At 62.4% G+C, this 26879-nt stretch overlaps 2 protein-coding genes across 3 annotated transcripts; one reads left to right on the forward strand and one right to left on the reverse strand.

Moving 5' to 3' along the window:
• TNPO3 (transportin 3) lies at positions 1 to 22011 on the forward strand. The gene is made up of 23 exons (XM_021546971.4): positions 1 to 176; positions 6332 to 6532; positions 7147 to 7220; positions 7897 to 8053; positions 9645 to 9788; positions 11513 to 11688; positions 12194 to 12332; positions 13310 to 13456; positions 14035 to 14142; positions 14465 to 14556; positions 15499 to 15638; positions 15704 to 15895; positions 16966 to 17057; positions 17574 to 17650; positions 17866 to 17926; positions 18352 to 18492; positions 18955 to 19071; positions 19509 to 19603; positions 19729 to 19885; positions 20222 to 20389; positions 20496 to 20608; positions 21190 to 21280; positions 21356 to 22011. The coding sequence occupies exons 1-22, from the start codon at positions 51 to 53 to the stop codon at positions 21248 to 21250; spliced, it is 2778 nt and encodes a 925-aa protein (XP_021402646.1). The 5' UTR covers positions 1 to 50; the 3' UTR covers positions 21251 to 21280; positions 21356 to 22011.
• On the reverse strand, positions 21765 to 26879 carry IRF5 (interferon regulatory factor 5). Of its 2 annotated transcripts, none has more exons than XM_021546964.3 (9): positions 26466 to 26879; positions 25393 to 25566; positions 24676 to 24862; positions 24439 to 24491; positions 24310 to 24340; positions 23941 to 24222; positions 23257 to 23646; positions 22838 to 22956; positions 21765 to 22592 (listed from the first exon to the last, which is right to left on the reverse strand). In XM_021546964.3, the coding sequence occupies exons 2-9, from the start codon at positions 25561 to 25563 to the stop codon at positions 22359 to 22361; spliced, it is 1467 nt and encodes a 488-aa protein (XP_021402639.3). In that variant the 5' UTR covers positions 25564 to 25566; positions 26466 to 26879; the 3' UTR covers positions 21765 to 22358. The 2 variants fall into 2 exon arrangements, with proteins under 2 accessions (XP_021402639.3, XP_085425961.1); XM_085569835.1 differs by having other exon boundaries at positions 25393 to 25764.

Here is a 26879-nt window from a genome sequence, read left to right on the forward strand (position 1 = left end):
CCGGCGCGGAGCGGCGATGGCGGCGGGCGGGCGGCGCTGAGGGACCGGCCATGGAGCGCGGGCCGGGCCGGCCCAGCCTGCAGCTCGTCCAGCAGGCCGTGCAGGCGCTCTACCACGACCCCGACCCCAGCGGCAAGGAGCGGGCGAGCTGCTGGCTGGGCGAGCTGCAGCGCTCGGTGAGAGCCGCGGGCGGCGGGTACCGGGCCCGGCTCGCGGGGAGGCCTCGGGCCCCATCCGGGTGGGGCGGGGCAGGGAACGGCGGCCCCTTGGCGGCCTCGGGGAGCCTCTGCCCCGCCGCCGCCGCTTCCCGCTGCTCTGCGGCTACCCCATTCCTGAGAGCGCTCTGCAGAGGGACCGGGACAAGGCCTGCAGGGACAGGACCCAGGGAATGGCTCCCACTGCCAGAGGGCAGCCATGGATGGGAGATTGGGAATGAGGAATTCCTGGCTGGGCTGGGATTGCCAGAGCAGCTGGGGCTGCCCCTGGATCCCTGGCAGTGCCCAAGGCCAGGCTGGACACTGGGGCTGGAGCAGCTTGGGACAGTGGGAGGTGTCCCTGCCATGGCAGGGGTGGCACTGGAGGGGCTCTGGGCTCCCTTCCCACCCAAACTGTTCGCCGGTTCCGTGATTAGCACCAGGAACAAGGGGCTGGAACGTTTGGCACAGTGCTGAGGCAGCTGGGAAGGAGGAATTGGCTCCCGGAGGGAAATTTGGGCTTCTTCTGCCGGCCGGGTCAGATCCGTGAGGGGATGGAGCCGAGCCCTCAGGACACACCCCGGGTTTGGGGTGATGGTCGGTGTTCTCCTGCTGGGGCTGCTCTGTCCCCCTGCCTCAGGGGTGGTGCTTCCCCGCCCGGAGCTGGGCAGTTCCCGCTGTGCTCCCCCTTTCCCCAGGGCCAGGATCCCTGCCCTGGGGCCGGGGAGGAGCTGTGTCCTGGCCCTGCCTGCTCTGGCTGACCCTGCTCTGCCCGGTTCCCTTCCAGCTCCAGCCCCTTCCCGCTCCCTGGCCAGGCTCGCCACTCTTTGTTCCCACAAACTCGTGTTTTCCCATTTCCCCCCGAATTCCTGCAGTGCTGCAGCTCCCATCAGAGTTCCCAAGGGACTGTCCACGGCTGGGTCTGGGGGCTCTGCTGCTGCTCCCCCCATTTCCCCGGGGCAGAAGCGAGATCTCGAGGCAGCTGGAGGAGGGGCATTCACATTTCAGGGCTGGGTCCTGTCCCGGGCCCCAGGATTGCTGTTGGGTAAAGAGGTGTTCCAGGTCAGGCTCCCCATCCCCTGCAGAGTTTGGGTTTTGGGGGCTGATCTGTATTCCCCAGTATCTGGGAATCTGGGGGGGTCTCTGCTGCAGTTCCTCGGGCTTTTCCCTGGGCTCTTTCTGATAGAACATTAGCAGTAATAACAGCAATAATAATAATAATAATAATAATAATAATAATAATAATAAAAACAGCAATAACAACGTTGTTACTGACTCAGCTCAGCCCCAGGGCAGCAGCAGTCCTGCCTCTCCCCTTCTGCTGGGTCATTCCCCCTGCTTCTCTCTGAGCTCTGAGCTGCTCCCAGAAGGAACCCCACTTATTCCTGGGGTGTTCAGGCCCAGCCTGGCTCCATCCAGCGCCTCCCTCTGCTCGGAGCTGCTGAGTTCCCCCAGCCCTGCACAACTGGAGCTCCCTGGTGTGGGCTGGCAGCGTGGGATGCTCCAGGGGACCCTGCCCGGCTTGGGGTCACGGTGACCCTGGTGGGACAGGAGTCACTGTGGCCCTGGTGGCCCTGGCTGGGTGCAGCTCTTTGTCCCTCAGTGTCCCTGTGCCCTGGTCTGGATGGAGGTACTGGCATTAACCCCCCAAGGGGTGTTTGCTTGGATCCCGTTCTGTGCCCAGCCGTGTCCCTGCAGTGCCACCCGTCACGGGCTGTTTGCTGGCACCCCTGGGCTGTCCATGCCCTGCTCGGCTGTGTCACGTTTGCCTCTGCTGGGACGAGCTCTCAGGGTAGGGTTCCCGCTGGCTTTTGCCTTTCTGGGGTTGTAATCACAGAATCCTGGGATGGCTGGGTGGGAAGGGACCCCAGAGCCCCTCCAGTGCCACACTGCCACGGCAGGGACACCTCCCACTGCCCCAGGCTGCTCCAGCCCCAGTGTCCAGCCTGGCCTTGGGCACTTGTAGGGGCAGTTTGGCTGACTGGGAGTGGGGACAGGGAAATCCTGGGAGCAGGGAGATCCTATTTGGAACAGCGAGATCCTTGGCTGCAGGTGCAGTTTGGGTGACTGGGATCAGGGACAGGGAGATCCCAGGGTCAGGGAGATCTGGGAACCTGCAGATCTGTGGCTGTGGGTGCAGTTTGGGTGGCTGGGAGCGGCGCTGCCCCAGCCCTGTGGGCACAGCTGTGAGGAGCAGGTGAGCAGCACTGCCAGCTCTGAGCCGGGCAGTGCCAGGGGTGCTGAGCAGCACTGCCAGCTCTGAGCCAGGCAGTGCCCGGGGTGCTGAGCAGCACTGCCAGCTCTGAGCCACACAGTGCCCGGGGTGCTGAGCAGCACTGCCAGCTCTGAGCCACACAGTGCCAGGGGTGCTGAGCAGCACTGCCAGCTCTGAGCCGGGCAGTGCCCGGGGTGCTGAGCAGCACTGCCAGCTCTGAGCCACACAGTGCCCGGGGTGCTGAGCAGCACTGCCAGCTCTGAGCCACACAGTGCCAGGGGTGCTGAGCAGCACTGCCAGCTCTGAGCCGGGCAGTGCCCGGGGTGCTGAGCAGCACTGCCAGCTCTGAGCCGGGCAGTGCCCGGGGTGCTGAGCAGCACTGCCAGCTCTGAGCCACACAGTGCCAGGGGTGCTGAGCAACACTGCCAGCTCTGAGCCGGGCAGTGCCTGGGGTGCTGAGCAGCCTCACAGGGAGCAGAGGGCACACAGGTGCACTGCATGAACATGGGGGGATAAAAGGGGGTGAAGAACAACAAGGGTACGTACTTGGAGCCTTCTGAGGTGGTGTGGTGTCACTGTGTGGGTTGAAGCCTTCTGAAATTGTATCTGTGGGATACATCCCATCGTAGGGATGAGAAGGCAAAACCTGCAGTGGAGTTTGGGTGCCTGGATCACTCTGTGGGGGTTCAGGTTTGGCACTGGGCACCCCCAAACCTGAGGGAGATCCCTGCAGTTCCCATCCCTGGTGTCTCTGGCAGGACGTGGGTTCAGGTTTGGCTCTGGAGGGCCCTGGGGGCTCAGGTGTGTCCCTCAGCTCCCCCAGCTGCCTCGTTCTGGCCTTTCCTGCTGGTTATTCCTGGGAAATGGGGCCGGACGTGGCAGAGCAGCTCCGAGCCTGCAGAGCACCGGGGAGCTCAGCTGAAGGTGCAAGTTGACCTAAATCCCAGAATCTGCAGATCCTTCAGGCAGCCGTGGGCTGGGAGCTGTGTGAAGGCTGATTGCAGACTAGCTGGGGTTTCCTCAGGCAGAGGAGCTGTTCCCAGTGTGGGATTGGCCTTGTCCCAGCTTTCCCAGCTTCATGGCTGGCATTTCTCTGCATCCCTGGTGTCTGGAGCAGAGCCCTGGGAGAATGTTCCATGTGGATCCACGGCTGTGACCTGAGTGTTGGAGCTTTGGTGTGCATTGAGGTTGGTTTGGGCTTTCGTGGGAGTTCAGGAACTGCTTTCTGGGAAGGAAATCCTCTGGCTTTGTAGAATTCCTGAATGTGCCATGAGGAGTTTCAGGCATGGAAACAGCTTCTTTGGTGCTCACAGCCCATTAATAATTGTGCTCTTTGCTGAGTTGGGCTCCCAGACGGATTATCCATGTCCCTGGGGTTGGTGGGTTTGAGAGATCTCCTGTGTCTGCCACCATGTCCATCCAAACCTGGAATTACCTTTGTTAATTGAGGGGAGAAGGAGTTTAGTGAGAGGGTTTGGTGGGATTCTGGCTGTTGTAGGTGTTGAGTTCTACTTCTTGTCTGTTCCCAGCGTGGGAGTTCCCTGTGAGGATAAATAAATCCGGGGGGTGTTTATGACAGCAGTGGCTCCAGGTGTTTCTCACTCCCTGTTAGAGTCGTTCCAGGTGAGTTTTACACCAGGAGATGCTGACCATGGAACAGCAGCTGTCATGGAGGCAGGGAAAGGAAAGGAAAGGAAAGGAGGAGCAGAGCCTGGAAACGCAGAGGAGCTTGTCTGAAGGCTCTGGCAGGGCTCTCCTTGGCCAGGCTGTGCTCAGCCGTGGCGATGGACTGGCACTCCGTGGGGAGAACCTGCCGTGTCCTGTGGGGAGCTCCCGCCTGGCTGTGGGGATGGATCCACGGCCGTGGGAGCTGAACCTGGAGGCACTGAGGAGCCATGGGGATGTGGCTCCTGGGGACAGGGGGACACGGGGCAGCGGTGGCCTCGGCAGCGCTGGGAGCTCTGGGACTGCGTGGGCTGCAGGGGTTTCCAGCTCTGAGGATTCTGTGGAAAGGAGGAAGGGAGAGGGGAGCACGTGGGGTGCTGGGGTCCCAGCCTCCCAGCTTGTCTGGGCCCTTTGGGTTCTGTGGTTGGCTCCAGCTGCGTTCCAGGCTCCAGTGGCTGTGGAAAGAGCTCCTAGCAGAAATTCTGGGAGTGGGATCAGGAACTAGGCCTTGTGCTATTGCCAGCTATAACATTTTCCTTTTCCATGTGCAAGAGACTGGGTTTTCCTGGGAATCAGCCTGGATCATACTGATCCTGCCTGGTGTTGCCTTCTTGTTCCCCTCTGTGATGCTGGAGAGCCCTGGCTCAGGATTTGGGTCTGGAGCACTGGTGGGGTGGAGCCTCTGAGCAGGCTGTCCTGCCTGCGGGGGGATTTGGAATGGGGATTATTTTGTCTTCCAGGCTGGAACGCAGCTGGAAGCGAGGCTAGGCAGGTGGTGGTTTGTAGCAGAGAGCTGTTTGGCTGTTGGAGTGACTGGCCAAGGGTTGTGATGGAATTGCCTTCATTAGTGAGGCTGGAATGAGGACCAGAGCTGGGTTTTAGGGATGCAGAGGTTTTATTTCACTCTGGATTGAGCTCAGGGAAGTCCTGTGACCCAAAGGCTGTCAGAGACAAGAGCTGTGAAGCTCATGGAATTGATTCAAGTTTTGTTCCCAGGTTTCCACATCAGCTGGATTTGGGATTTTTAACCATGCTGGCCAGGGAGGTTTGGAGTTCCTGTCCCTGGAGGTGTCCAGGGAAGGACTAGACTCAGTGCTGTGGGCTGGGGACAGGGTGGGGACAAGGGCACAGGTTGGTCTCGATGGTCTTAAAGGTCTTTCCCACCCTCAGTGACTCTGAGATTCGGTGACTCTGGGATTCAGTGAATGTGTTCCCATGCCCCAGCCCAGCCAGGGGGCTCTGGAGTCTGTTGGGTGTTTCCCTGGCTCACCAGTGCCCCGATCCCACACTCAGGACTGAGCCTTTGGGTTCAGACCAGGCTGGCACGGGCTGGAGCTGCCCCATGGCTGGGCAGGCTCCTGCCTGGCTCTCCTCCAGCGCTCAGGCACATCCATGTTCTGCTCTGGAGTCCCGGTGTGGGCCTGGTGTCCTCAGTGCTGGATTCCATATTGTGGTTGTAGTCTGGGGTTATCCAAGCCCCTCTGCCACCTGTGCCCTGCTGGGCTCTCTCTGTGTTTGTTTCTGTGTGAGACTCCGCTTAGCCCAGAGAAGCCTCTGCTGCCCTTTCCTGCAGGGTGGGGTGTTGGAACCCCGTGGGCTCTGCTCTCCCGACGGGGCTGTGGGGTCTCTGCCCGTGTTACAGAGCTGCTCTGTCCCTGCAGCTCCTCGGTGTCCCAGTGCCAGCCTGGGATGGCAGCATGGTGTGGGCTCTGCAGCCAGGGGTGTTCAGGGAGTCATGGAATGGGTTGGGTGGTCAGGGACCCCAGAGCCCCTCCAGTGCCACCCCTGCCATGGCAGGGACACCTCCCACTGTCCCAGGCTGCTCCAGTGTCCAGCCTGGCCCTGGGCACTGCCAGGGATCCAGGGGCAGCCCCAGCTGCTCTGGCAATCCCAGCCCAGCCAGGAATTCCTCATTCCCAATCTCCCATCCATGGCTGCCCTCTGGCAGTGGGAGCCATTCCCTGGCTCCTGTCCCTCCATCCTTGTCCCCAGTCCCTCTGCAGCTCTCCTGGAACCCCTTAGGGCCTGCCAGGGCTCTGAGCTCTCCCTGGATCCTTCTCCTCTCCAGGTGAGCACCCCCAGCTCTCCCAGCCTGGGTCCCTGGGATCTGAGGGGCTCCAGCCCTGGAGCAGCTGTGTGCATCTCTCTGGACTTGCTCTGGCAGGACAGGGCTGTGTTTCCATTGGGGAATTTGGACTGTCTGCAGCACCCTGACCCCCCTGCCCTGGCCACTGACCACGCCGTGGCTTTCCCACAGGTCCATGCTTGGGAGATCTCGGACCAGCTGCTGCAGATCCACCAGGATGTGGAGTCCTGCTACTTTGCGGCGCAGACCATGAAGATGAAGATCCAAACTTCATTCTATGAACTCCCCACGGATTCCCACGCCTCACTCCGGGACTCTTTGCTGTCCCACATCCAGAACTTGAAGGACCTGTCCCCAGTCATTGTCACACAGGTTGGTGATGGCAGAGGAGGGATGGAGCTGCTCCCTCTGTGTTCTGCTCCTGGCAGCCACTCTGGGACTGCTCTCCCTGGGCTGGAAAATGGGGAAGGCTGATCTCTGCTCCCAGCCTGGCACTAGATTATTTTCCCTCCTTCATCACTTGGTTCCTTTAGTTACACCCATTACTTCATCCTCGTTTGCTGTTTGGAGAGGAGCAGCAGGGGTTGCCCCTGTTCTCTGCCGTGGAGACCAAACCTAGCAGTGCCCTGGGTGTTCAGGGGATTTCTCTGCATGCTTCATTCCCATTATTCATATGTTCCCATGGCACTGGGGGGCCTGACACCCCCAGGCTGAGCCAGGGTGCTCCTGCAGCCCCTGAATGTTGTGGCAGGGAGCGTCAGCCCCCGGGGCAGCCGGTGTTCCACAGTTCACCGCGGGGATCATGCACAGACAGGGATGGGGAGATGGATCCCGGAGCTCCCTGCCTGTGGGCCACGTTGGGAGCGATTCCCGAGTTACCTGCTGGCAGGGATGTTGGGGTGGATTCCAGAGCTGCCTGCCAGCCCTATTTCCCGGGCACACGCCGGAACTCCCCACACTGATCCCTGTTCTCCATTCCCTTCCAGCTCGCTTTGGCAATAGCTGACCTCGCCCTGCAGATGGCTTCGTGGAAGGGCTGTGTGCAGACACTGGTGGAGAAGTGAGTGCCTGTTCCTGCCTCTGGCCTGGGGATTGTTCCCCGGGCTGTGCCAGGCGGCTGTGGTGCAGGAAAGGGAAGTTTTTCTCTCGTGATGGCTGATTTCAGCTGTCCTGGGTGGTGGCAGGAGGGGCTATCTGCCGTGCACGCTTCCCTGCTCACAGCCCAACACTCAGCGCTTTTCCTCATCCCTGTTTTGTTAGGGACAATCCCTCTTCCCTCAGCTGTGTCTGTGCTGTGGAATGGAGCAGTGGGGCTGGAGCCAGCCAGTGGGGCGTCCTCAGATGTCCCCACGGGATGCCACATGCTGCTGCACAGTGACAGCAGCAGCCCCTGGGGCTGCCACCACCCTGAGGTGGCCCTGTGTCCGTTGGCAGCAGGAGGGGATGGGATTTGTGCGGGCAGTGGCACCTGGACTCCCTGAGCTCATGGGCTGGGAAAGCTGCTGTCACTGCTCTGTTGGAGGCCTGGGCTGAGCCATCCTGGAGGCTCCTCTTGGCAGGGCTGTGGCTGGATACTGCCTGTCCTTGAGGCAGGACTGTTGCCGAGTCTGTGGAATATGGAATCGTGGGTGCCTGGGGTGGGAAGGGACCTTAGAGGCCTGCGGTGGCCCGGGGTGCCCTGCAGCCCTGGTGGTGCTGTTCCGCAGTGCCGGGGTGTCCCCTGTCCCTCCTGGCAGGTACAGCAATGACGTGACGTCGCTGCCCTTCCTGCTGGAGATCCTGACGGTGCTGCCCGAGGAGGTGCACAGCCGCTCGCTGCGCATCGGGGCCAACCGCCGCACCGAGATCATCGAGGACCTGGCCTACTACTCCAGCACCGTGGTGTCCCTGCTGGTGAGCAGCCTCCAGCTGCAGCTGCCTCTGCCCCACGGCGCCCAGCCCGCCCAGGGGAGCGTTTGGGGTGGAAGAGCCCTCAGAGCCCACGTGTCCACTCATCCCCCAGCACTGCCAGGGTCACCACTGACCTGTCCCTGAGTGCCAAACACACACGTGGCTTTGAAATCCCTCCAGGGATGGAGACTCCACCCGTGCCCTGGGCAGCTGTGCCAGGGATGGACAGCCCTTTCCAGGGAGGAATTTTTCCAGTATCCAACCTGAGCCTCCCCTGGCACAACTCGAGGCTGCTTCCCCTTATCCTGTATCAGGAGATGGAGCTGAGCTGTGTCCTCTGCCCAGCAGCTCAGGTGCTGCTGGAGAAGCCTGTTCCCCCATTCCATGTTTATCCCAGCAGAGTTCCCTGCCAGTGCCACTGCAGCTGTCGGGGCAGCCCAGCTCCACCTGTCCCTGGGATGAGTTGAGCAAGTCCTTGCTCACTCTGAAATTCTTCCACCTTCCTCCAGTCCTTGTCCAGGGCCACCCTGCCCAGCCAGCCCCAGCTTTTCCAGGGACACTGTGAGATCCTGGCTGGTGTATCAGGAGTCCCCCCCATCGTTTCCTGGCATCCCTGGGATATCCCAGCTGGCACACCAGGAAACCCTGCACTGGGCTGTCCCCTCCAGCCATGTCCAGCCCCAGCTTTTCCCAGCATCCCTGGGAGATCCTGGTTGATGTGCTGGGGACACAGGCAGTGTCACCTCTCTCTCAGAGCTGACAGGGGATCACCAAGGGCTGGCCCTGTCCCTGCCCCTTCCTGCTCCCTCTGCACCTGCCTGAAGCTTTCCTGAGCTTTCCCTGCTGGTGCCAGCATGGGTATTTGCACCAGCTACCTGAAGAGCCAAATCTGTATTTTCTGTGTAGGACTGAAATGCCAAATTCCCCTCTTCAGTTACAAAATGAGGGGTTAAAGCAGCATTCCAGGGACTGTGATGAGGGCCCACATTCTGCCTTTAGGACTGAAGTGTTAAGTGAGAAGATCTCTGGAAGCTCTTGTGCAAGGATTCCTGGGCCAGTCCAGGGGTTCTGGGATCTTTCTCCATGTCCTCTTCCCCCTTTCCCTGTGCCAGTTGAGGCTGGGGCTTTGGGCAGGGCTCTGCTGGCACTGGGCCACAGCTGGAGCACTGGTCAGCACTGGGAATGAGCTGCTGCCATCCCACATCTTGCCACATCTTGGCACATCCTGGCTTGGACACTGGGGTGGCATGTTTGGAATGTCCCTTGGGCCAGGTCTGGCTCTCAGCACCTCTCTCTGCAGAGGTGTTTTTTTGGGAGAAGGGTTAAACTGGGATTTGTCAGGTGTGAACCTCTGATGGCTGTGCTCTGCTGGGCTGACCCAGGATGCTGCAGGAGTGGGAGAGAGGGAGGTGCTCCAGCTGCTCCTGTGGGCTCTCTCCCTCCCACTCACCGACTCCAGGGCTGTTGGTGGCAGGGCCTTGGGAGCAGCCTGCCTCTGGAATGTTCTGATGTGGACTCCAGAGGATGTTACTGGTTATTTCTCATGGATCACCACTGGAGTCAGATCCTGACTGGCTCTTCCATGTCCCCGCAGGTGACGTGTGTGGAGAAAGCAGGCAATGAGGAGAAAATGCTCATCAAAATCTTCCGGTGCCTGGGCAGCTGGTTCAACCTGGGTGTCCTGGACAGCACCTTCATGGCCAACAGCAAGCTGCTGTCCCTGCTCTTCGAGGTGCTGGTGAGTGTTGCCCAGGAGCTAGGGGCTTCTGGGGTGGGGGCACTGGGGAATCCCTGCAGGACTGAGGCGTGGGGCAGGGGGTTCATCCCTCCTGTGTCATGCAGGGACTCTTGGTTCCCTCTGGGCCACATCAGTTCCACAGAGCAGGCAGTCCCTCTGCAGGGAAGGGCAGGCAGGGAAGTGCTGCTGCCCACGAGGTTCCAGGTGAGGTTTGTCCCACCCAAGGTGCCAGGTGAGGTTTGTCCCACCTGTCGGTGCCAGGTGAGGTTTGTGCCACCCAAGGTGCCAGGTGAGGTTTGTCATCCTCATGGCTGGGTATAGGAAGACTCTGTTGGGACACAGAGGGGTTGAGGTTATTTTGGTTTCTTCCCAGATTGTCAGTAAAGCAGTATTCCTTTTCTGGCCCTTTGTCCTTGGGAGATCCCCTCCTGGAGGTGTTGGGGTGTTTGTGCAGCTGAGTGTGGGAGAGCTGGAGGTGTGGAGAGTCCTGTGCCACAGAGCCAGGGCAGGCAGGGAGTGGAGCCAGAGCGAGGAATTCCTGGAGAATGGAGGTTTCTGCTGCAGAGATTGTCCCTCTTCCCTCTCTCTCATGGGATCCCTCATTTCCATGATTCAATCAATGACAAATGCAGATGAGGGCTTCCAAGGAAAGATACCCATGCAGGATCCTGAATATCCATGTGGGATCCTGCTTCAAGTGGAGCTGTAGCAGGAGCTGCTCCCAGGACAGGCTGTGGGGCTCAGCAGCCTGTTTAGTGGTTCATGGCATTTCAGGTGGGGTGTTTTTCCTTCCTCCCCTTCTCTCTTCAGTGGCACCAGGAATTGTTTCCCAAATCTGTTGAGACCTCATTCAGTAGGACTCGGAGTCTCTGCTTTGTTTCCTCCCTATTTGCTCTCTCCTGATTCTCTGTATGTCCTGTCTCCTTCCCTGTAAATCCCCCTGGCTCAGTCACCATCCATGGAATTCACTGACCCCCACAGCCATCCCTGGTCAATATTCCACACATCCTTGTGGAAACCTCATCTCCATCCCCACCAAGGACTCCCCAGCTCCCACCTCTCCTCCCGGTGGGAGTGATGACTCTCTGTCTAGCCAGGTGATGAGCAGCATGGTGATTTCCTTCCTTCCAAGCTGCCCTGGCTTCCAGCTGGTGTTTTCCCTCCTGTGTTTGCCAGGGAATTTGCCAGGGTCCCTTGGGGGAAGGTCAGTCTGACCTGGAGTGTCCAGGGAAGCAGGTTACAAGGCTGGTGGGAGGTAGTGGGGGCTGTGGCTTTCCAGGACCTCTACAAAGTGTTTCCACAGAATTCTTTGGGTTGGAATGGATCTCAAAGATAAAATCCAACCACTGTGGGAACAAGAACAAAAACCTGGTGGTTTCATTACTGTCTGACTGTATTATATAATTGGGGTGGTGGAGGGTGAGCTCCCATCTCTGCTCTGGTGACCAGTGACAGGACCCAGGGAACGGCTGGAGCTGTGCCAGGGCAGGGTCAGGCTGGAAAGCAGGAAAGGTTCTTCCCCAGAGGGTGCTGGGCACTGCCCAGGCTCCTCGGGGAATGGGCACGGCCCTGAGGCTGCTGGAGCTCCCCTCCCTGGAATGCCAGGCTGGGATTGTTGGGGTGTCTGTGCAGGGCCAGGAGCTGGATCTGTGATCCCTGGGGTCCCTCCCAGCTCAGGATGCTCCAGGATTCTTTGATAATTCCTGGGCTTTTGTGCCTTGCAGCAACAGGACAAGACCTCATCCAACCTGCACGAGGCTGCGTCGGACTGCGTGTGCTCGGCCCTCTACGCCATCGAGAACGTGGAGACCAACCTGCCCCTGGCCCTGCAGCTCTTCCAGGGCGTGCTCACCCTCGAGAGTGCCTATCACATGGCTGTGGCACGGGAGGACCTGGACAAGTGAGGGACAGGGACCTGTGCTGTGGCTGGGAGGGATGGGCAGGACAGCACCGACCCAGCTGGTGCCACGTCCCTCCAAATGGAGATACCAGTGCCAGGGGCACTAGCAGTGCTGGGGGCACTGGGGCTGGGCAGTGCCTGTCCCTGTGCTGGGCACTCGTGGGGTCATGCCCAAATCCTGGGGGCAGCTTTAGGCCTCTCAGTGCAGGAGAGACCTGGAGGGGCCAGGGGCTGGGCTGGGCTGGAACCGTGCCCTCACTGGGCTTTTGGAGAAGTTTGAGATCAGTATTTCAGCAGATTCGAGATCAGTATTTCAGCAGATTTACTTATTGGAGCCCAGTGTTTGCAGCCACTTCCCCTGCTGAAATGTCTCCCAGCTGCTGGCAAAGCAGAAGTTGGCGTTTCTTGCCCTGGCCAAGGCTCTGGGCACATTTTGGCCCAGCCCTGCCCTGCTTTACCCTGGGGCAAAGCCCGTGAGGCTGATCCAGCCCTTGTCCCTTCTCAGGGTGCTCAACTACTGCCGTGTGTTCACCGAGCTGTGCGAGACCTTCCTGGACAAGATCGTGTGCACGCCGGGCCAGGGCCTGGGCGACCTGCGCACGCTGGAGCTGCTGCTCATCTGCGCGGGGCACCCGCAGTACGAGGTGAGCGGCCCCGGGGCGGGAGGAGCCTTCCCTGCTGCTGCCGGCCAGGTCCCGGCAGCTGCTGCCTCTGGAGCCCTGTGCTCGTGGGCAGGGCATTCCCTTCCGCGTGTCCTGGAAGCCCGGCAGTGCCAGCACAGCTCTGACACCCCTGTCAGTGCTTTCCCACACGTCAAAGTCCAGCTCACTGGGGATTTGTGGTTCCTGGGAATTTTGCCCTGCGAGTGACTGAAATGCTGGTTCACATCAAAGCTCCTGCCTTAGGAGCAAAACTTGTCATTGTTTTGGTTTCTTTTAATCCTTTATTTAATTCTTGATCCTTTTATTCTTCCCAAACCTTTAATTAAGTGCCAGTAGCTGGTCCCTGCCTGTGTTCAGTGGATGGAAGCTGCTGCCTTGCTGGTTTGCCATGGGAGGTGCAGGGCAGCTGTGCTCCAGCAGGGCCCATGTGCTCCCTGGGGTCCCAGGGACCCTTTTCCTCCCTTCCCAGGTCCGTTAAGCTCAGTTTTCCTTGGCCGCAGCCTCATCCTGTGCCATCAGTGCTGAGTGGGACACGGAGCTCTGCAGCTGCTCCTGACTAAATCCGCAGTCATGGTTTTTGTGTAATAACCACACACTAAATAAAAGAGCCCACCACAAAGGGGCTGCACCCACTGCCAGCCCCAGCTGCTCCCAGAGCCCCAGGCCCCGCTCTGGGGTGGTTCTGGGCCAGAGAGGCTTTGGCTGCCAAGGGCTGGGGCAGCTCTTCAGTGTCACTGGGGGTCCCAAGCCCTTTATTTACCGACAGGCAGGGAAGTCGGTGGATCTGGGACAGCTGCTCCCTGTATCACTGCTGTGTGACACTCCGATACACATCTGTGGTGCTGCCACCCAGGGCCAGGGTTTCAGCTTCTCCATCGAGACCACTTACAGCATGGGGAAAAAAACATTCTGTGTTCTGCTGTTCTGTAACAAAACGCTGCCTTTTTCTTCCCAAACAGGTGGTAGAAATTTCCTTTAACTTCTGGTACAGACTGGGAGAGCACCTGTACAAGACAGACGATGCTGTGATCCACAGCATCTTCAAAGCCTACATCCAGCGCCTGCTGCACGCGCTGGCCCGGCACTGCCAGCTCGACTCCGACCACGTAAGCTCCCTGTGGACAGCTGGCCAGGGGATGTGTGTGTGTCCCTGTGGAGGTACTGGGATGTGTGTGTGTGTCCCTGTGGAACAGCTGGGTACTGGGATATGTGTGTGTCCCTGTGGAGGTACTGGGGGGTGTGTGTGTCCCTGTAGAGGCACTGGGATGTGTGTGTGTCCCTGTGGAAAGCTGGCCAGGGGATGTGTGTGTGTCCCTGTGGAGGTACTGGGATGTGTGTGTGTCCCCTTGGAGAGCTGTGGTGTCCCTGCTTGAGGGAGTTTTGTTGGGATAAGGATGGCATGGCTCACTAGCCACAACTGGTATCGTCTTCCATGCAGTCTGGGATGGTTTATTGTCCCCTCTCCTTCTCATCCCCTTGCTTCCCATCCCTTCCTTCTCATGGAGATGGAGCACAGTGTGTGCTCAGGCTGGTCATGTTTTCCTTGGGCATGATTCTCCAGTCCTCTGGCAGCCTGGCCTGTGACAGGAGGGCAGGATCTGGTTCTCCTTGAAACAGAATCACTGGTGTTGCCCTGGCTGAGTGGGAACCTGAGCTGCCCTTGTGTCTCCCTCCTCTCCCTCAGGAAGGTGTCCCGGAGGAGACTGATGACTTCGGGGAGTTCCGGATGCGTGTCTCGGACCTGGTGAAAGACCTGATCTTCCTGGTGGGCTCAGTAGAGTGCTTTGCTCAGGTGGGTTTGTGGGAGTGCAGTGAGGTGCAGGCAAATGCCAGGGGAGGTCACTGAGCCCTGGTGGCCTTTGGGACTTTAGGAGGTCACATACATCTTGTGCGTGAGGAAGTGTGTGGTGAGAGCAGCTCTGGGAGGGCAGGAGGTGTGGGAGCAGCAGGAGGTTCCTGACATTTTGGGGAAAGCCTCTGTGGTCCCACAATGTCAGGGTGGCCTGTGGCACGTGGGGTGGGAGTTTGGGGATGGGAGAGGTCAGGAGCAGGGCCTTGGGGCGGGGGTTGGTGATGGGGGTTGGTGGCCCCTCGGTGACCGTCCCCTCCTGCAGCTCTACGCGACGCTCAAGGACGGAAACCCGCCCTGGGAGGTGACAGAAGCTGTGCTCTTCATCATGGCCTCCATCGCCAAGAGTGTTGACCAGTGAGTCCTGCCTGTGGTCAGCGGGGCTGGGGGCCAGGGCTGCCTCTGTGTGACACAGACACCACAAATATCCCCAGATATCCCAAGGACCTTCCCTGGATCCCTGGCAATGCCCAGGGCCAGGCTGGACACTGGGGCTGGAGCAGCCTGGGACTGTGGGAGGTGTCCCTGCCCTGGCAGGGGTGGCACTGGAGGGGCTTTGAGTCTGTTCACACCCAAACCATTCATTGGGGATCCTTCCACATCCAGGTGGAGTTTTCCTAAGTATCCTTAGGGAAGGTTAAGTCACTGAAAGTGTTTCCTTCTATGTTAGTGGCAGTGGAAGCATGGACAGATGATACCCAGGGTGCTGAGCCCACAGCAAGTCCTGTGCACTGCCAGCAGTAGGACAACCCAGCTGACCTTCCTTGGGCTTGGAATGCTGTCCCTCCCACCCCTGGGACACTGGGATCCCCATCCCTTGCTGCAATTGCTGTCACTCCTTTTCCCAAGGAGGCTGGTAGCACCATCCCTCCCTTCCTTGTGAGGCTGGGAATCCTATCCCCCTGCTCTCTAGGCACCTGGAGGAGTCACCTCAGTCCCTTCACACCAGCAGCTCGTGGTATCTGTGTTGAGCTGCTCCTGCTCGCGTTTCCCATGTCCTGTTCCAGGGGGTGCTGCCTGGAAGCACTGGGAACTCCAGCCCAGGATCACCCCATCACACCCTCCTGCAGCGGAACAGGCAGTTCCCAAATAATGAACCCCCTGGTTCTCGTGTCCCCCAGCAGTGCCTGGGGAGGTGTTTGGTGTCCCTGTCTGTGGCACTGGTGTCCGTGGGGCTGAGCCCATCCTCGCAGGGTTTGTCCCGATGTGCCCCAGGTCACGTTGCGCGTTCAGAGTGTCCTGCCTGGTGGTGGGTCCCTCCCAGCCCACTCCAGGCGCTGAGCCGAGGCTGTCCCGCAGGGAGAACAACCCGACGCTGGTGGAGGTGCTGGAGGGCGTGGTGCGGCTGCCCGAGTCGGTGCACACGGCTGTGCGCTACACCAGCATCGAGCTGGTGGGCGAGATGAGCGAGGTGGTGGACAGGAACCCGCAATTCCTGGGTGAGTCCCGCTCCCCCGCGGCCCCGCCGCGCCCGCCGCCCCCTGACCCAGCCCTGTCTCTGCAGATCCCGTGCTGGGCTACCTGATGAAGGGGCTCTGTGACCGGCGCCTGGCGTCGGCCGCGGCCAAGGCCATCCACAACATCTGCTCCGTGTGCCGGGACCACATGGCGCAGCACTTCTCGGGACTGCTGGAGATCGCCCGTGCCCTCGACTCCTTCGCGCTGTCGCCCGAGGCCGCCGTGGGGCTGCTCAAGGGTGGGTCTCTGTGGGATCTGGGGGTTATCTGCGGGGTCTGCCAGGGTATCCAGGGAAACTGCTGGGATGTCCATAGGAGTTGCTCCCCAGGGTGCTGAGCCCCATCCTCATGGCGTTTGTCCTGGTGGGCCCCAAGTCCCATTCCACATGCAGAGCATCCTCAGGAGTTCCCTTGGGGCTGGAGGCAGAACTAAATCCTAGATTGGTACCTGTCCCCATCCCTGGGACAGAGCTCAGGGTGTGTCCTGGGCTGGATTTGTGGGAAGAACATGTGGGAAGTGCTGAGAGCCAGACTGGCAGTGGGTCTCTGCTCCATCCAAACTCTGGGAATCACCTGCTGGACCCCAAGGGTGGAGATTTGGGAGTATTGGTCATTTTAGAGAGTTTGGGCTCGAGAATGGAGATTTTTAACTTGGAGCATTGGTGTCTCACTGGACTGTTAGGCACCATGAGCCTCCTCAACCACAGCTGGTTTTGGGGATGCACCTTAGAGATTTCCATTGAATTCCAGTGCTGCTGGAGCTTTTACCCCAGAGCCAGGGAGCCTTCCCTGCAGTTGTGTGCTGCCATGGCAGACAAACTCTCCTTGTTCCACTGCATGCCCCAGCACCGGCCGAGCTGCTCCTCTCCCTTAGAACAAGCCAGGGATTCCCGAGCCAGGGAGGTTTCCCCCACCGTGGTTGGCACCCCAGCCAGATGCTGGCTGTGCCAGAGCTGGGAGTGAGCTGCTGCCCGTGGGAGTGGGAGCAGCTCAACACTCCGTGTTTTCCATGGGTGGGAGCCCCAAAGCATCTTCCCTGGAGCTTCCCGGGATCTCAGGGTGCTGCTGCACTGGGACAGGGGCACTGGGGACACGCAGTGGGCCCAGAGGTGCCTGTGGCATGCGTTGGCCTGTCCCGTCCCTCACACCAGCATCACTCCCTGCTGGGACTGGAGCTTTCAGTGTCTGGTTCAGCTGCAGGGAACTCTCCCAGGCCCCGCCTCTGTCCCGCAGCCTTTCCATCTGGGAATGTCATTGCCTGCCCCCTGCCGTGCTGCATCCCTGCACCTGAGCGTGTGTGTCCTTGCAGGGACGGCGCTGGTGCTGGCCCGGCTGCCCCTGGAGAAGATCTCGGAGTGCCTGAGCGAGCTCTGCGCCGTGCAGGTGCTGGCGCTCAAGAAGGTGCGTCTGGACGGGGGGACAGCAGCTAGGAGGAGACAGCAGGGACACTGGCCAGGCCCCAGCCCTGCTGCAGCAGCTGTGTCCTCAGAGCCAGAGGTGTATCCTAGAGTAATGGAATTGCTTGGGTTGGAGAAGCCCCTGGAGTCCAGCTGTTCCCCAGCACTCCCATGGCCACCATTGCCCATGTCCCCAAGTGCCACATCCACATGGCTTTTAACTCCCTTCAGGGATGGGAACTCCACCGTGCCCTGGGCAGCAGTGCCAGTGCCAGGAATAATTTCCCCAGTATCCAACCTGACCCTCCCTGGCTCATCTTGAGGCTGTTCCCTCTCATCCTGTCACTTGTCCCATGGGGGCAGGGCCCAGAACCCACCCAGGACGTGTCCAGGACCCAGCCCTTCCCCAAGTCCCACCTGAGGAGGTGCAGAGGTGCTGTTGGTGGGGTCAGTGTCCAGGCAGCGTCTTCCCAGGGCCCCCTGTGCTCCTGAAATCTGGTCCTTTTCCCTCGTTTTCCAGCTGCTCTCCCAGGAGCCAAGCAATGGCCTCTCCTCAGACCCTACAGTGCCCCTGGATCGACTCGCTGTCATTTTCAGGTGAGGAAGGAGCTGGGGCACTGCTGCTCCCCCAGAGCCTGACTCTGCACCGCCTCCTTCTCCCCAGCCTTTGGGGAATGGGCTGGAAGTCTCTGCTTCCCCAGGTTCCAGCTCCTGAGGTGCCCCCAAGCCAGTTCCTGGCCCACTTCCCACAGCTCCAACCCTTTTCCTTGGCTTTAATCCCAAACTCCCCTTAACCCTTGGCTGTTCCACAGACACACCAACCCCATTGTCGAGAACGGCCAGGTCCACCCGTGCCAAAAAGTGATTCAGGAGGTGCGTGGGAGAGGGTTCTGGTGGGGGCTTTTGGGGTGGGAGTTTCCAGGTTTGGGGCTACCTGTGGTGTTGTACAGAGTCCCGGTCCTTGGCTGCCAGCAGATCCATGTGTCTGCCCAGGGCTGCAGGGGAGGGGAGCTGTGAGCACCCTCCTGTCCCTCGTGGAACAGGGATTGGGCTGTGGAGGGGGAAATTTGAGGCTTCAGCCCTCTGGAAGAGGTCTTGGCTCTGGGAATGTCCCAGGTGTTTGGTTTCCCTGCCCGTGTCCCGTTTGCCGCGCTGTACTGGAGGGGATAAGCTACCCCAGGTCCTGCAGAAAGCTTTCCTCCCCCACCTGCCGTCCCTCGCCGGATCTGGGTGTTGTGGGGATGGGAGGGTGGGCGGTGTCCCGGGTCAGGTGTGACACTGCCACCCGCCGTGCCCAGATCTGGCCGGTGCTGTCGGAGACCCTGAACAAGCACAGTGCCGACAACCGGATCGTGGAGCGCTGCTGCCGCTGCCTGCGCTTCGCCGTGCGCTGCGTGGGCAAGGGCTCGGCCGCGCTGCTGCAGCCCCTCGTCACCCAGGTGCGGCGGGGCTCGGGGCTCGGGGGGCTCGCTCGGGGCACGGAGCCTGCCGCCAGCGGCGCGGGGAAGTGCTGCAGTGAATCCCGGCACTCTTGGGAATTCCAGCATAAACCCGTGGGGAGGAGGGAGGCTTTGGAAGAGGTGGGGGATGCCGGGTTGTGTATCCCCGTGTGTGCGTGTGATCTGGGAGGTGTGTGAAACCCTGCGTGGTGCAGCTCCCTGGGGAGGTAACCCAGCCTGAGGGAAGGGTCCGTGAATCCCAGGGCTGGGTGTTCCCTGCTCCGCTTGGCTCCCGCCAGGCTCCAAGGGGAAGCTTCCGTGGAGAAGCACTGCTGGCTCAGGGAGCCTCGGCTCAGAGATGCTCCCGGGACCCGAGCGAGTCCGCTGGGATGTCCCTGCCCACGGGGGCTGTGGGGTCAGGGCAGGCCTGGCGGTGCCTGTGCAGCGTTCCTGTCTCCCCAGATGGTGAATGTGTACCGGGAACACCAGCACTCCTGTTTCCTCTACCTGGGCAGCATCCTGGTGGATGAGTACGGCATGGAGGAGGGCTGCCGGCAGGGCCTGCTCGACATGCTGCAGGTGGGGCCCGCCTACCCTCATCACAGCATCGTCAGGGTGGAAAATCCCTCAGACCACGAGTTCAGCCATCCCCCGGTGCTGCTGAGGCCACCACTGACCCCGTCCCCAAGTGCCACGTCCACACAGCTTTTCAGTCCCTCAGGGTGGGGACTGCACCCCTGTCCTGGGCAGCTGTGCCAGGGTTGGACAGCCCTTTCCAGGAGCAATTTTCCCTAATATCCAGTCTATATAGGATCTCAAACTGGTTTGGGTGAGAAGGGACCTTGAAGCCCGTCCACGGGCAGGGACACCTTTCACTATCCCAGGTTGTCCCCAGCCCCCTGCAGCCTGTCCTTGGACACTTCCAGGGATGGAGCAGCCCTAGCCTGTTCCATGCAGGGAGGGGCAGCTTGAGGCGTGATCCCAGGTAGTTGCTGATGGATCCCTGTTCTCCCCAGGCTCTCTGCATCCCCACCTTCCAGCTCCTCGAGCAGCCCAATGGCCTCCAGAACCACCCGGACACCGTGGATGACCTCTTCCGCCTGGCAGCCAGGTGCCACCTCCTCCCACAGGACCCCCGGCCCCTCTCCCCTCGTGGAGGGTCCCGGTGGGGCCCTGTGGGAGCAGCGGAGAGGGGAGAGGCAGGGCCTGCCCTGACACCCATCTGTCCCCGGGCAGGTTTATCCAGCGCAGCCCCATCACCCTCCTGCGCAGCCAGGTGATGATCCCGATCCTGCAGTGGGCCATCGCCGCCACCACCCTGGACCACCGGGACGCCAACTGCAGCGTCATGAAATTCCTGCGGGATCTGATCCACACTGGGGTGGCCAACGATGTGAGTGACACTGTTCTCCGGAGGCTCTTCCTCCGTAGGGATGTCGCCATGGAATCCTGGGATGGGTGGGTGGGAAGGGACATCAAAGCCCCTCCAGTTCCACCCCCTGCCATGGCAGGGACACTTCCCACTGTCCCAGGCTGCTCCAAACCCTGTCAGCCCCATCATCCTCATCTGCCCTGTCCTGTTGTCCCCACAAGCCACCCTGGTTTCTCCACCACTGCTGGCAGAGAAGCTCTGGCAGTTGCCTGCAGAGTGAGGAGCATATCCCTGTCCCCAGGACCAGTGTGTCCCTGTCCCCAGGTCCTGCCCACCCCCTTCTCCTTCCTCCCGCAGCACGAGGAGGACTTTGAGGTGCGGAAGGAGCTCATCAACCAGGTGATGACCCAGCTGGGGCAGCAGCTCGTGAACCAGCTCCTGCAGACGTGCTGCTTCTGCCTGCCGCCCTACACCCTGCCCGACGTCGCCGAGGTGCTCTGGGAGATCATGCAGATCGACCGCCCGGTGAGGGGAGGGACAACCTGGGGGGCTGGCACCCCGGGCTCTGCCGAGGCCGGGCCCGGGAGCCGAGCTGGGCTCCACATTCTGAGTTCCTCTCTCCCTGGCGCAGACGTTCTGCCGCTGGCTGGAGAGCTCTCTGAAGGGGTTGCCAAAGGAAACCACGGGTGGAGCCATCCAGGTGACACACAAACAGCTCACCGACTTCCACAAGCAGGTCACCAGGTGAGTAGCACCAGGGTCTGCAGCTGGCACCAGCTCCCTCCTGCAGGCTGGCCTGCAGCAGCCCCAGCCCAGCCCTGCCTGTGCTGCCCATCCTGCCGGGTTGTGCCATCTGCCTGCACAGGCACACGGGGCCCCGGGGGCCACGCGGCGCCTTCGCCGTCACCCAACGGGTTTTTCTGCCCAGCCCGATCCCTGCGGAGCTGCCGGCCCTTCCGAGCCACCTTCTCATCCCCGTGAGTCACTGGTTCCAGCTGCCAGGCCCTGCCCGGGCCTGTCCCTTCCCAGGGCCACCAGCTGCTTTGGGAATGTCAACTCCCTCTGCCTGGCTCCATCTCGTCCAAATCCCAGAGGCCGAGTGCCCACGGGCAGCTGGTTCCTTCCGCCAAGCCACCACCGTGGTGGCACACAGATTCCTCCAGGGACAGTCCCGGGGGCTGCCGACCCCGTTCTGCCCCGATGATTGTCCTTTCATCTCTCCCAACACCTTGGAGCCGAGCTGCCATGCTCCCAGCTGCCACCCCTTGGCAGGACACCTTCCCTGGGTTCCAAACGTCCCCTTGGGGTCACCCCTTGTCTTGCAGTGCTGAGGAATGTAAACAAGTCTGCTGGGCTCTGAGGGACTTCACCCGCCTGTTCCGATAGCTCCGGCTCCTCGTGGCACCTGTCTCCCAGGTAAGGGCCTGCCTCGGGCTCCCCCGCCTCGCAGCACCTCGGGGACAGAGGGCTGATGCTCCCTCCTCCTCCCAGGAATGTCTTTAAGGAGAAGACAGGAAACAGCAACCCAAGAATGTGTCCCACAATCAGCCGAGGGCTCTCGCCCGCTCCAGCGCGTCCCGGAGTCCGGAGCCACGGGGGGAGGCCCGGGGGTCCCGGCGGCCCCGAGCAACAGCCCGGGGGCAGCACCTCCCACCCAACTGCAACCCACCAGGCACCGGAGCCTCACGGGCCCACTCGGATTCGCCCGGCAGCAACAGAAGTAGAAAAACTTTCTGTGAAATGGAGACAAAAAAGAAGGAAAAGAAACAAACAAAAAACAAACAATACAAATTGTTATGGAAGATGGGGGGTCAGTCTGGGGGTCCTGGGGCGCTGCCCCCCTGAGCCCACCGTGGCCTGCCTGGTGCCGACTCCCAGAGACGACACAGGCGGGACGGACTCTGCAAATAGAGATTTATATTTTATTTTGTTCTGCTTTTTTTTGTTTGTTTTCTTGTTTGATTGTTTTCTTTTTTTTTTTTTTTCCTTTTTTCAGGGTTTTCTTTGGTTTGATTTTGGGGTAGGAGGCGGTGGCTCGAGTGCAGGCAGGGCGGGCGGGCGCATGCGGTTCCCTCTGGGGGTGTGTAGCCATCTCGAGAACAATAAAAAACAACTAAAAACTGAAAAAATAAATTAAAATCTCCTGAGGTCCCTCTGGCTTTTCTCTCAGGGCTGGGGCTGCTTTGTGCCCCCCCAGCGTTGGGTACCCCCCATCCCTGGGGGCTCCAGGTCCGAGGTGGCCCCAGCCCCTGTTTTTTTGCTTTTCCCTCCAAAATGCCGGGGGGATGATCCTTGGGCAGTGCAGGGAGGGGCGTGCGGAGCTGCCCCAGTTCGGGGTCCCCTTGCCCTGCGGAGCTGCTGGTCCCTGGCAGCTCCGGGGAGACGGGGAGAGGACTGGGGCCGGGGCCAGGGCCGAGGGTGCTGGGTGGCCCCGGCGCCGCCAGCCGCGATGGGCGCGGAGTGCCCCGCCCGTGCGGCTGTGCCCGCGGCGCCGTCAGCGGGGCAGGGGCCCGGGGGGCAGCGCCCAGGGCCCCGCGGAGGGGCCGGGCGGGGGCTGCGCCGGCGGCAGCCGCTGGTGGCTCTGCCAGAGCTGGTGCAGCTCCTTGAACTGCTCCACCATCCTGTCCTTGAGGTCGGGGTGCGAGATCTGCAGCGGGATGCTGTCGGCCGACCAGGAGAGCTCCCCGGAGAACATCTCCAGCAGCAGCCGCGCCGCCACCGGCACCACCTGCGGGAGCCGCGGGGCGTCACCGGGGCAGGGCTCCCGCCCGGGGCATCACCGGGGCAGGGCCCCCTCGGGGCGTCACCGGGGCAGGGCCCCCTCGGGGCGTCACCGGGGAAGGGACCCCCCGGGGCGTCACCGGGAGACGGAGCCCGCCCGGGGCGTCACCGGGGCAGGGCCCCCGCCCGGGGCGTCACCGGGGCACGGAGCCCGCCCGGGGCCCCGCGACAGCCGCGGGTCGCGGCCCTCACCTGCACCGTGATCAGCTTCTTCTCCTTGGGCTTCTGGTCCGGCCACTCCTCGCCGAAGCAGAGGAAGATCTCGAACGGGGGCGGCGTGGGGGTCTGCCCCTTCTGGAACTGGATCAGGCCTGCGGGGCCGATGCCGAGTGAGGGTCAGGACGGGGCCTTGTGCCTGCCTGGGCCACCACCGCCCCACGGAGGGCACCCCCGAGAACCAGCTGGTGACTCCATCCCAGCTCTGTCCCCCTGTTCCACCAGGTTCCCGTGTGCCACCTGGTGTTTCCCCATCCTACCTGGTGTCCCCGTCACACCTTTGTCCCCTCATGTCACCAGGTGCCCACGTGCCTGGTGTGTCCCACCATGGCTGACCTCTCCATCCCAACCCACTGCCCTCAAGGGACATAGGGCCACCCCCCTTCCCCTCTGACCGTTGAGGAAGCCCTCGAGGCTGAAGAGCTTGGTCCTTCTCTCCCTCTGGATGGGGTTGGGGCCGGGCCGGGGAGCGGCACAGGGCCCTGTCCAGAAGACTTTGCACTGGCAGAGCCGGACGGCGAAGAGGTCCTGGCCCTGGAGCTCCAGGATGAGCCCTCGGTCCAGCACGTCCAGCAGCTGGTGGGTGTAGAAGCGCTGCTTCTCGTTGGGGATGATGTCAGGAGCAGGGAAGGGCACCTGCTCCAGCGTCAGAGGCCCGAAGAGCTCCTCCTGCTCCCGCGTGGGCTCCAGGCTGCTGTGGAACAGCCGGCAGCCGTGGGGGTTGCTGACGGTCAGGGCGCTCACCTGGTGGCCCCGGTACTGGAACTTCAGCTCCAGGTCAGTCACTGTCGGGGGGCCACGGGGTCAGTGGGGCCAGGGAGCCCCCAGGGCCGCTACAGCCAGCCACCCTCATCCATCCCACAGCTGCTCTGTGCCCACGGCCACCCCAATCCGGCCACCCCATGGCCACCCCTCACCCAGTGACCCAGTGGCTGCTCCCATCCGTCCCATGGCCACCCCACACCCATCGTCACCTCTGTCCCACCACCCCGTGGCCACCCCAAGCCTCCTAGCCACCACCTGGCCTCGCCGCACCCATGAGACCCCCACCCAGCGCCCATGCCCCCCGCCTTGCTCACGTGGCAGCATGTGCGGGCTGACCAGCAGGTCGGGGATCAGGTGCTCTGTCGGTGCCACCGGGCAGGCGGACGAGGGCCCCGGGGGGCCTAGGGGGGCCCCCATCTCGGCCAGGGCCCCGGGGAGCAGCTCAGGGGCCCCGTGGGTGCCCTCTGCCTCCCCCTGGAGCAGTGCCGGGGGGGGAGGCCCGAAGGGCCCCCCCGGGGGGCAGTGGTTGGCAAAGGGGGGAGCCTTCTCCTTGGGCCAGGGGTACGGGGGCAGCAGGTCCTGCTCGTGCTTCTTGTCTGGAGCAGAGAGGGCGTCAGAGGGGGGGTCAGAGGGTGCACCCCAGCCCACCTGACACCCCGACCCGCCCTGAGCCCCCCACTCACCATCGATGCTCAGGGATGTCATCTTGTGGAGCTGCAGGGCAGAGTGGGCGTTACAGGGGCACCCCTGGCCCTCTGAGGTGCCCCTGGTTTGGGGATCCCCCCACCCTGTGTTGCGAGCCCCCCAGATACCTGGCTGACGTCTTCCTCCCCACTGCAGCCATAGTTATCCTCGTCCCCCCCGTCTGCAAGGGAGAGAGTGGCTGGGAAACACAGAAGGAACTGGGGGGTGCTGGGGGGGATATTGAAGGGTTCAGGGGACTCATGGGGCACTGAGGCTTCACGGGGGGTCCCTTGTGGGATGTCAGGTCTTTGTGGGGTGCTGGGACTTCGGGGGCTGCTCGGAGGGCTCCCCAGAGCCGCCCGTACCTGCGCCCCCGGGGGTCTCCTCGCAGAGCTCGTACACGCGGAAGGGCTGGGCCGGGGAGCCGCGGGGCCCGTCCAGCAGCAGCCGGAACTCGCGGCTCTTGTTGAGGGCGCAGCGCAGCGTGGCCTTCCAGCGCGGTGGGTCTGGGGGATCCCCGGCCCGGAACCGGCCCGTCTCCTGCGCCCATGCCTGTGGGGCGGTCAGCGCCCCCCACCCGTGTCCTGCCATCCCATCCTCCCCACCTGCCAGGTCCCCCTTGCCACCCCGCACACCGTGTTATGCCATCATCCCTGTCACCCCCTCCTGTGTCCCTCATCACCTATCACCCTGTCACCCCTGTCCCTTGTCCCCCACATCCTCACTGTCACCCATCCCATATCCCCACTGTCACCCATCCCATGTCCCCACTGCCACCCCATCACCCTGTCACCCCTGTCCCTTGTCCCCCACATCCCCACTGTCACCCATCCCATATCCCCACTGTCACCCCACCTCCCTGTCACCCGTCCCTTGTCCTCCATATCCCCACTGTCACCCATATCCCCACTGTCCCCCATATCCCCACTGTCACCCATCCCATGTCCCCACTGTCACCCCACCGCCCTGTCACCCCCGTTACACTTCTCCTGTACCCCTACTGTCCCCACACCGTGTCCCCCTTGTCACCCCTGACACATCCCACGTCCCACTGTCACCCCCGCCCATGTCCCCGGTGTCACCTTGAAGATGGTGTCGTGGTCCTGGGGCCCCGGGGGGTTCCTGGTGGCGTGTCCCCAGGGGATGACGAAGCGGCGGCGCTCGGGGTCGAGCCAGTGCAGCCCCGGGAAGCGCCGGCTGCTCACCTGGGCCACCAGCCAGGGCTTGAGGCGCACCCGGCGGGGGGGCTCCATGGCCTGGGGACACCGGCGGGCACAGCGTGACCCCGCGGGCCGCCCCGCTCCCGAAAGCGGAACCGGGGCCCGCACGGCCCCTCTGGGGCAGCCCCGGTTCCGCTTTCGGGGCCGGGAGGGTGCGTGAGGCCCCCCCGAGCTCTGTCCCCCCGTGGGTGTCCGGGGGCGTCACCCACGCCCCGAAAGCAGAAGCTGCGGTGGCTTCAGGGAGAGAAAAGAGGAGCTGAGAAGGAGCGGGACAGGAGGGACAGAGGGGAGAGAGGGACACAGGGAATGTGCGACATGAGGGGGACGGGGGGACACGGGACAGGGGACACGAGGGACAAGGGGAGGACACGGGATGGGAGACACGGGGACACGGAGCGGATAAAGGGAGTGTACGGGACAGGGAGCACGAGGGATGGGGGACACATGTAGCGACACGGGGGGACACTGAGGACACGAGGACGCGGAGGGACATGGGAAACGTACGGGAGACGGGGGATATGGAGAAGGGAGGAGGGACACAGGGGTGACACGAGGAGACGGGGGACGTGGGATGGGAAGGGGACACAGAGACAGGGGGTGGCACACGCGGGACGGGGGGACACGCGAAGTCCCGGCCGCGGTCCTTGCGCAGTCACGGAAGCCCCGCGAGGGGCGATCCCGCCCACTCCCCTCGAGCCGGGGGTCCCCGCCTGTCCCCCCTCGCGGGGCAGCGCCCACGCGTGTCCCACGGACGGGCCCGGCCGCGGCCACCGCGCCTGGGCACGGCGTGTCCGGGGCTGCCGTCCCCATCACGGACGGGGCACTGTCCCCGCGTGTCCCCGCGGCTCTTCCCAGCCATCGCAGCATCTCCCCGCCACTGCACCCCCTCCCCACGGGGACCCCCCGCGCCCATCGGGAGCGGCCCCGGGTCTCACCTGCGCTCGGGGCCGGCGCCGGGGCCGCCGCCCGGAGCTTCCGCACGCGGGGCAGGGCGTGGGCGTGGGGCGAGACCGGCCGGGACCGCCCCGGGACGTGGGGCGTGGACCGGGGCTCCCCGTGTCCCCACAGGACCCCCGGCCCCGTGTCGCCCCTCTCGTGTTCCTCCGGGCTCCCCCCACGTGTGGCCCCCGTTGTCACCCCCACTTTCCCCCTCCTTGTCCCCCGTGTCCTCCCCCTGTCCCCACCCTCGTGTCCCCTCCCGGGTCTTGCCCCATCTCCCCGGCTGTCAGCCCGCACTGCTGGCAAACCCCTCATTAACATATGCTTTGCATATATTTGCATGCACAGTGCCTATTTCCCTCTCCACGTGACGCGCGGGGATCTCCGCGGTGGGCGAGAACACCCGGGCG

The sequence above is a fragment of the Lonchura striata genome, chromosome 1A (assembly GCF_050655825.1).
Source record: "Lonchura striata isolate lonStrDom1 chromosome 1A, ASM5065582v1, whole genome shotgun sequence".
Classification (NCBI taxonomy): Eukaryota; Metazoa; Chordata; class Aves; order Passeriformes; family Estrildidae; genus Lonchura; species Lonchura striata.